At 40.8% G+C, this 9,848-nt stretch overlaps 1 protein-coding gene across 1 annotated transcript; it reads right to left on the bottom strand.

Moving 5' to 3' along the window:
- Positions 1-779: 779 nt before the first annotated feature.
- Positions 780-9,613, bottom strand: LOC139413151 (zinc finger protein 271-like). Its single transcript, XM_071160246.1, has 2 exons — positions 9,194-9,613; positions 780-3,911 (listed from the first exon to the last, which is right to left on the bottom strand). Exons 1-2 carry the CDS (start codon positions 9,492-9,494, stop codon positions 2,524-2,526), a joined length of 1,689 nt encoding a protein of 562 aa, XP_071016347.1. The 5' UTR covers positions 9,495-9,613; the 3' UTR covers positions 780-2,523.
- Positions 9,614-9,848: the final 235 nt, after the last annotated feature.

Below are 9,848 nucleotides of genomic sequence, written 5' to 3' on the forward strand. Positions count from 1 at the left end.
TCAATACTTCTAAAATGGGATCCAGGTTTAGAACAATTACAGGTTTAAAATTACAGGTTTAAAACAATTACCTTACACTATATCATGCATGGTCTTAACTCGTAAACACAGATTCTAGTTTTCATCCAACTCACAGATAGCTGGCTCGGCCCTATTTACACCTCCAATGTGCCCCCCTCACTCAGGAATACACACTCAGAGCCTACTGCCTCGGCCCTGTTTACACCTCCAAGGTGCCCCCTCACTCAGGAATACACACTCAGAGCCTACGAGGCTTTTCTAAAAACTCCACTTGTTTCACTCACTTTTTTATTTTATTTTTGAACTACGTTTGAGATCGGCTCGCTGCCTCTCGGATAAAAGGTGGGTCCATCTGCTCTGTTCCCGAAGTGTGGTTTCCCTGAGATCCCTTGCACACAATTTACCCAGATCGTCAGGAGCGGTCACCAAGTGAAGATTCACATCCCCATCGCCAAATGTGGTTGTTAATTGTTTTAATATCAAATGAGAAGACAAACGTATCGCACAAGTCAGAATTATTCTTAAACTAAACCTTTATTCACTTATTAATAAGGGAGCAGGTCAATACAACACACAAATATAAAGTTAATCAATTGAATGCTCTACAATAATGATGGCTGGTCGACGAATCACCCCCAGATGATTTGTTGAGAGCCCCGAGACAAAAGTACAAAGGTATTTTACAGCCAAGATACACCCCTTTCAACCATATATGACGAACAACAGATGTATAGAACGGATCACAAGATTTGTATGAAAGATGCTTATAATTCTCAGCAGACAGTATCTGCTGTAAAAACAGTACCCTTTGTTTAGAGACCAGGGTCTGGCCCTGGGGTCATCTCTCCCTGGTACCATATAGAACAGAAACATTAACTCATAATCTGGAATGCGGTCTCTTTATGTTTTATCACCCAAAAGACATCGTACATCTTCTGTCAGTGTTATCTCCCAGAGGCCCTTCCTCAGTAGAACACACAGACACAATAGTTATAAAAACCCTATATTCTGTTGCATAAAACTACCATTTGATGCAATAAAGGTATATTAACCTAATCTTGCATTTTTGCTCTGTGTCCACTGAATGTTGACTAGTAACAACAACTGGGACATAAAAGTCACCCACCATGAGCACCCACTAAATCTGCCCAAGAAGAGGCAAACAAAAGAAAAACCCACAACAAACTTACAGACAGGAAGCAAACCAAAACCGTAGTGCAACTAAAGGTGTTGACTCTCCACATCTATCAAGACAACTGGGGCACTGGGCCAGACACTCTTAAATAGAACCTGGACCAGCTCAGGTGAAACACCTTCCCAATAACGAGATGGACAACCAGCACAGGTGTAACACATACCGACTTACAAGGTGAAACCAATCAGTGCGTCCTACCTGCTAACGAGCTAGACGTGCTAACGAGCTAGACGTGCTAACGAGCTAGACGTGCTAAAGTCCAACCTCAAAACATAAAAAAACCAAACATTTGTAACACTGTAAGGGAATGCTTACCACCAACAGAAAACAACTTCCATTTCACTTTATAATCAACTACAATGCTTCACCAATATGAACATGGTGTCTACTGGCTGTCAACAATTAAAACATATATATATATTTATTTTCTCCCCACTAGCTTCTGACTGTCGTCTTCCTATTACTCACTTGTTCTTGAACTCACAACCACTTGGAAGGAGCCCAAACAAAACTAATCTCCAATAAGGAAAAACGTGCAGTCAAAATAAGATCCATGGCAACTCACTGGCTAAACGCAAAACACAAACCTTTTTGACTGCCCACCTTGAGACAATCAGATACCAAGTTGTCCTCACCATGGACACAAGCACCAAAAACGCTGTTGTTTTGACAAGTAGCAATAAACTACTGATATCGATTAGGGTGGAAATCAGGTTGTTTGTGCTGTTGAAACTAACACAACTAAAAAAACATATGGAAATGGGAGATATCTTTTATCTCACTGATTAGAGGACAACCTGCAGAAGAGAGTCAGCTACAATTTGGAGTGACGCATTTAAATTTAGGGGTCGCTAAATAAAGGAACGCAACACTTATTTGTCATCACCAAATCGATATCATGTTGAAATCAATTGTGCAAGAGGAGGGAGATGAGGTTGCATGTCCTGTTAAAACTAACAGCTCAAAAACCAAACAGAATCTGGAAATAATGTGTACATCACTGGTTAGAGGACAATTTGTAGAAAACAGCTCGCTACATTTTGAAGTGTTGCATTTTGATTCAAGTGGGTCGCCAATGTGGGAAGTGCAACACAACTCTTTTTTTGTTAGTCACTTTTTGTTAAATCACATACATAGTACTCTTTCAATTCAGAGCTTGTATTTTTTCCATGAGGCTAATATCCATATCATGCTGAAATCAATAGAACATGGGGCAAACGTTTAGGGTTCTACATTGTGACATTATTAAAATACTCATACTTCAATGTTAAAACATTCTACACTGTGAGATTATTAAAACAACTCCTTCATGTATGTATTTTCTGATGTTTGATCAGAGATCTTTTAACAGAGTATCTCTTGTCACATTGATGACAGCTATGAGATTTCTCTCCTGTGTGTGTTCTCTGGTGTGCTATCAGGCCACTTGACTGAGTAAAACTCTTCCCACATTGAGTACAGCTATAAGGTTTCTCTCCTGTGTGTGTTCTCTGGTGTGATATCAGGGAGCATGACTGATTAAAACTCTTTTCACATTGAGTACAGCTATATGGAGGTTTCTCTCCTGTGTGTGTTCTCTGGTGTGATTTTAAATCACTTGATCTAACAAAACTCTTTCCGCAGTCAGAGCAGTGGTAAGGTTTCTCTCCTGTGTGTGTTCTCAGGTGTACTTTCAGGCAGCTTGCCTGAGTAAAACTCTTCCCACATTGAGTACAGCTATAAGGTTTCTCTCCTGTGTGTATTCTCTGGTGCACTATGAGGGAGCTTGACTGAATAAAACTCTTCCCACATTGAGTACAGCTATATGGTGGTTTCTCTCCTGTGTGTGTTCTCTGGTGTGATTTTAAATCACTTAAGCTAATAAAACTTTTTACGCAGTCAGAGCAGTGGTATGGTTTCTCTCCTGTGTGTGTTCTCAGGTGTACTTTCAGGCCGCTTGCCTGAATAAAACTCTTCCCACATTGAGTACAACTACAAGGTTTCTCTCCTGTATGTGTCCGCTTGTGTAATATCAGTCCATTTGGCTGAGTAAAACTCTTCCCACATTGATTACAGCTATATGGTTTCTCTCCTGTGTGTGTTCTCTGGTGCATGATCAGGGAGCTTGACCGAGTAAAACTTTTCCCACATTGATTACAGCTATAAAGTTTCTCTCCAGTGTGTGTCCTCTGGTGTGCCTTCAGAGAGCTTGATGTAGTAAAAGTCTTCCCACATTGAGTACAGCTAAATGGTTTCTCTCCTGTGTGAGTTCTCTGGTGTACCTTCAGAGAGCTAGATGTAACATAACTCTTCCCACATTGATCACAGCTATAAGATTTCTCTCCTGTGTGTGTTCTTTGGTGTAAAGTCAGATAGCTAGATGTAACAAAACTCTTCCCACATTGAGTACAGCTATAAGGCTTCTCTTTTGTGTGTCTTCTCTGGTGTTTAGTCAGATTGGAAGACGTAGTAAAACTCTTCCCACATTGATCACAGCTATAAGGCTTCTCTCCTGTGTGTACTCGCTGGTGTATTTTTAGTTCTGATGAACATTTGCAATGTTTCCCACAGTCAGAGCAGCAGTGAGGCTTCTTCCCTGTGGGTCTCTGCTGGGGTTTCTTGAGGTGTTCTGATCTGGAAAGAATCTTCTCTGCCTCGTCAGCATCATGATGTAGTTGAGGCTCCCAAGAGAATCCACGACAGTCACATCTCTCTCCTGTGTGAACGACAAAGTCAGACAGATGGTTAAAGTCCCACATGAGCAGAAATCCAGGGGTTATTTGAGGTAAAAGGTGATGCCCAGATCATACACATGAAGTTGTACAACAAATTACATCTTAAATCTTGACAATTAAGACAGTCAAGAGAGCAACAATAGTCATTTTATTTTATTTTGTCTTGTTTTCACAATAGTAATAACATAGATAACTACTGAAGGACACATAACTTCACCTAACAACAACATAGACCTAGGACTATATATATCATTTAATATTTCAGGTGAAACATGGAAACTAAAATGTCTGTCATGACATTTCATAACCTGATTACCAGATAATTTTGTGAATAATCCCACTAGGTTACTCTGTAATGTGCTGTCATTCTAAATGTTCTGAATAAGAAAATAGCTGTGTGTTGTACAATAGCTTATCCATCAAGGAACAGTTCTATACACACTATGAGCTACATCTCTGTGTCCAAACTGACTAACGATACCCTACTGTAAATCAAGCTGACAATAACATAAATTTGTTAGGGATGTTGGATCCAAAGTGGAGCACGGCATAATTGTCTTTACCAGAGTAATGAATGAAGAAGCACTTTGGTTGTTGTTGCATGTCATGATGTTTGTCATTTGACTGGCATTCAGAAAATAATTTCCTGGATCAGCTGATGATAGTTGAACATGTGACTAACTAAACAGCTACAATATTAAGAATGATGAGTAATTATTGAAGAACCACAATGACAGCATCCATTTGGGTGTTGTCAATAAAGTTAACGTGACTCTCAGGTAAAACCATTGGATTTAGCAAACACTGAAATTATTTAGGATTTCTGTGCCCATAAACTGTTTTCCCAGCGTAATATAAGGAGACACTAAATGTTACGTTGTTAGAGTGCATTTCAGAGATCTGAATACAGGAGAGGGGGTGACCTCGACAATGTATTGTTAAAACGAGAGGCTGCCTGGATCTTTAATTTAAAGAGCCTTGCTCCCGTCGGTCTCAACGTAGCCATTATTGTAATATTGCTATTCATTGTAAATGTTTGGAGGTCTATGGAGCCAAATTGTATCTATGACTGTATGCTATCCATTTATGTTTTTATATGTTCTATTTATATCTGTAAATTAACCAATGATATCAGGCCACACTCGGACATGATTACAGACATTCAACAAGCACTTATACAAATGACTGATGACTGGCAGAGAGAAATTGATGACAAAAAGATTGTGGGGGTTGTTTTGTTAGACTTCAGTGCGGCTTTTGACATTATCGATCATAGTCTGTTGGTGGATAAACTTACATGTTATGGGTTTATAACCCCTGCTATATTGTGGATAAAGAGTTACCTGTCTAACAGAACACAGAGGATGTTCTTAAATGGAAGCCTCCCCAACAAAATCCAAGTAGAATCAGGAATTCCCCAGGGCAGCTGTCTAGGCCCCTTACTTTTTTCAATCTTTATTAACAACATGCCACTGGCTTTGAGTAAAGTCAGTGTGTCTATGTATGAGGATGACTCAACACTATACACGCCAGCTACCACAGCAACTAAAATGACAGCAACACTTAACAAAGAGCTGCAGCTAGTTTCAGAATGTGTGGCAAGGAATAAGTTAGTCCTAAATATTTGAAAAACTAAAAGCGTTGTACAAATCATTCACTAAACTCTAAACCTCAACTAAATCTTGTAATGAATAATGTGGAAATTGAGCAAGTTGAGGTGAGTAAACTGTTTTGTGTAACCCTGGATTGTAAACTGTCATGGGCGAAGTCAATAATAAAGTGCTGCTCTGCCTTAACAGCACTATCAACAAGGCAGGTCCTTGATGTTCATCAGTCCACGGTAAGACAAATTGTCTATAAATTGAGAAAGATCAGCACTGTTACTACTCTCCCTAGGAGTGGCCATACTGCAAAGATGACTGCAAGAGCACAGAGCAGAATGCTCAATGAGGTTAAGAGGTATCCTAGAGTGTCAGCCAAAGATTTACAGTAATCTCTGGAACATGTTAACATCTCTGTTGACGAGTCTACGATATGTAAAATACAAAACAAGAATGGTGTTCATAGGAGGACACTACGGAAGAAGCCACTGCTGTCCAAAAAAAAAAAAAGAATACATTGCTGCACGTCTGAAGTTTGCAAAAGTGCACCTGGATGTTCCACAGCGCTACAGGCAAAATATTATGTAGACAGATGAAACTACAGTTGAGTTGTTTGCAAGGAACACACAACACTATGTGAGAAGAAAAAAATACATTAAAAACTTATGCCAACTGTAAAGTATGGTGGAGGGCGCATCATGGTTTGGGGCTGCTTTGCTGCCTCAGGACCTGGGCAGCTTGCTATCGTCGACAGAAAAACTAATTCCCAAGTTTATCAAGACATTATGCAGGAGAATGTAAGGCTCTCTGTGTGCCAATTGATGCAACAGAAGTCGGGTAATGCAACAGGACAACGACTCAAAACACAGAAGTAAATCAACAACAGAATGGCTTCAACAGAAGAAAGCTTCCCGAGTGGCCCATGCAAAGTGCTGACCTCAAACCGATTGAGATGCAGTGGCATGACCTCAAGAGAGCGGTACACACCAGACATGCCAAGAATATTGCTGAACTGAAACAGTTTTGTAAAGAGGAATGGTCCAAAATTCTTCCTGTCCGTTGTGCAGGTCTGATCCCCAACTACAGAAAATGTTTGATTGAGGTTATAGCTGCCAAAAGAGGGTCAACTAGTTATTAAATCCAAGGGTTCACATACTTTTCCCACCCTGCATTGTGAATGTTTACACAGTGTTTTCAATAAAGATATTAAAACGTATAATTGTTTGTGTGTTATTAGTTTAAACAGACTGTGTTTGTCTATTGTTGCGACTTAGACGAAGATCAGATCAAATTTTATGACCCATTTATGCAGAAATCCAGGTAATTACAAAGGGTTCACATACTTTTTCTTGCCACTGTATGTATATTTGTAAACAACAGCTGGGGCACAAAATCTAAGGAAGTTTCAAGGTTTTTGCTCGCCTGAGGTAGAGAAAGGTAGAGAAAGAGAGTTTTCATCTGTATTTTTCGGAGCTGTCTATATACCACCACAAACCGATGCTGGCACTAAGACAGCACTCAATGAGCTGTATATGGCCAAAAGCAAACAGGACAACGCGTGGTGCCGGGAAACTCAAATCCGTTTTTTCTTCATTTCCACCAGCATGTCACAAAAACTCTAGACCACCTTCACTCCACACACAGAGACACAGCATCGTACAAAGCTCTCCCTCGCCCTTCATTTGGCAAATTAGACCATAATTCTATCCTCCTGATTCCTGCTTACAAGCAAAAACTAAAGCAGGAAGCACCAGTGAATAGCACCAGTAAAAAAAGTTCTCAAGTTACAGGACTGTTTTGCTAGCACAGACTGGAAAATGTTCCGGGATTCTTCCGATGGCATTGAGGAGCCCACCACATCAATCACTGGGTTAATCAATGAGTGCATTGATGACGTCATCCCCACAGTGACCATATGTACATACACCAACCAGAAGCCATTGATTACAGGCAACAACTGCCAAAGGGTATAGCTGCCGCTTTCAAGGAGTGGGACTCTAACCCGGAAGCTTATACGAAATCCTGTTATGCCCTCCGACAAACCAGCAAACAGGCAAAGCGTAAATACAGGACTAAGATTGAATCGTATTACACCGGCTCCAACGCTCATCGGATGCGGCAGGGCTTGCAATTCATTACAGACTACAAAGGGAAGCACAGCTGCGAGCTGCCCACTGACACGAGCCTACCAGGTGAGCTAAATCACTGTTCACTTCAAGGCAAGTAACACTGAAGCATGCATGAGAGCATCAGCTGTTCCGGACAACTGTGTGATCAGGCTCTCCGCAGCCGATGTAAGACCTTTAAACAGGTCAACATTCACAAGAGCGCGGGGCCAGATGGATTACCATCTGTAATTACCATTACCACCATACTCCGAGCATGCGCTGACCAACTGGCAAGTGTCTTTACTGACATTTTCAACCTCTCCCTGTCTGAGTCTGTAATACCAACATGTTTCAAGCATTCAAGAACACTAAGGTAACCTTCCTAAATTACTACCGATGCGTAGCACTCACATCTGTTGCCCTGAAGTGCTTTGAAAGGCTGGTGTTTAAAAAAAGCACCTTTATTTAACCAGGTAGGCTAGTTGAGAACAAGTTCTCATTTACAACTGCAACCTTGCCAAGATAAAGCAAAGCAGTGCGACACATACAACAACGCAGAGTTACACATGGAGTAAACAAACCGCCAGTCAATAATACAATAGAAAAATTCTATATACAGTGTGTGCAAATAAGGTAAGAAGGGAGGTAAAGGCAATAAATAGGCCATAGTGGCGAAGTAATTACAATATAGCAATTAAACACTGGAGTGATAGATGTGCGGAAGATGAATGTGCAAGTAGAGACACTGGGGTGCAAAGGAGCAAAATAAATAAATAACAGTATGGGGATGAGGTAGTTGGTTGGGCTATTTACAGATGTGCAGTGTACATGTGCAGTGATCTGTGAGCTGCTCTGACAGTTACTGCTTATTAAAGCCAGTGAGGGAGATATCAGTCTCCAGCTTCAGTTACTTTTGCAGTTCGTTCCAGTCATTGGCAGCAGAGAACTGGAACTGGCCTCTTCTTTTACAGTAACATCCTCCTCCTCTTTCACTCTGAAAGTGTCTTCTTATTCTTTCACTGAAACATCTTTCACGAACAGCCTCCTCTTCCTCAAGAGCTTATTTCTCTGTCCAGCAGACCTCTTCTTTAGCAGGAGGTGAGTAGCTTAGTGACCTCATGGTCGGAGATGTTAGCTAGCTAGGCTAGTGCTAACTTAACCAGCACGCTAGCTGACTAATAACAGAAAAAAACATATATTTTAGGTTTTGATGGGGTACGACAGTTGAACTAAGCTCATGAGGCATTAATAAGTGATTTCTTCAAGAAACAATGGGTACATATCATTAAGGTATAAGTCCCTAAATGGATGTAACAACTACTGATTGGCCCTTTAAGAGTACATCTTGGGCTAATCTAATAGGAGATATTGAGGACTATAGTATTTCAGGCATTGTCATTGGATGCATTTGATCAATTGTTAACGTTTTGTTGATGGTCCACTCTTGATGTTCTACACGTTACAGTGTAGCTTCAGCCATTCCTACAGAGCAACATTAAAGTGTAGAACCCCTTTACTGCATATCGGTTCAACGACTGCAGAGATGGTACTTACTGGTGTTAAACAGATCTCCAACCTCCTCTTCTTCTTCCAATGTGACAGACATCTCCTCCTCTTTCACTCCAAAAACGGCTTCCTCTTCTTTTACTGTAACATCCTCCTCCTCTTTCACTCTGAACGCGTCTTTCTCTTCTTTCACTGAAACGTCTTTCTCTTCTTCTTTCACGGTAACAGCCTCACCCTCTACTTGTTTTTGTATTGTAACAGCCTTCTCTTCCTCCTCCTCTTTCACGAGAGCTTCTTTCTCCGTCCAGCAGACCTCCTCTTTAACAGGAGAGTAGCTTAGTGAACTCATGTTCGAGGATGTTAGCTAGCTAGCATTAGCGACTAGCCTAGTTCTAAGTTAACTTAGCAAACCAGCTAGCTGACAAACAACGTAAATATATAATTAAATGGGCCAACAAGTACACATGACAGAAGTCTGTTTAAAACACAGCGATTAATATACACCAACAAAGTGTAAAGATCGTGAATGTTGTAGCTATGTTTGCTAGAAAGCTACCGAGGTGTCTGACTAGCTGTTGTTGTTGAAGGAGCGTCCCTTCCACACTGGCAGCATCGCCTGAACCGAAAAGACACACATCGCCATCTGCTGACTGGAGTTGGCAACGCAGTTGAGGAACCAAACGTTTATTTTTAATTTGCTTCA

Source organism: Oncorhynchus clarkii, chromosome 7, assembly GCF_045791955.1.
Source record: "Oncorhynchus clarkii lewisi isolate Uvic-CL-2024 chromosome 7, UVic_Ocla_1.0, whole genome shotgun sequence".
Classification (NCBI taxonomy): domain Eukaryota; kingdom Metazoa; phylum Chordata; class Actinopteri; order Salmoniformes; family Salmonidae; genus Oncorhynchus; species Oncorhynchus clarkii.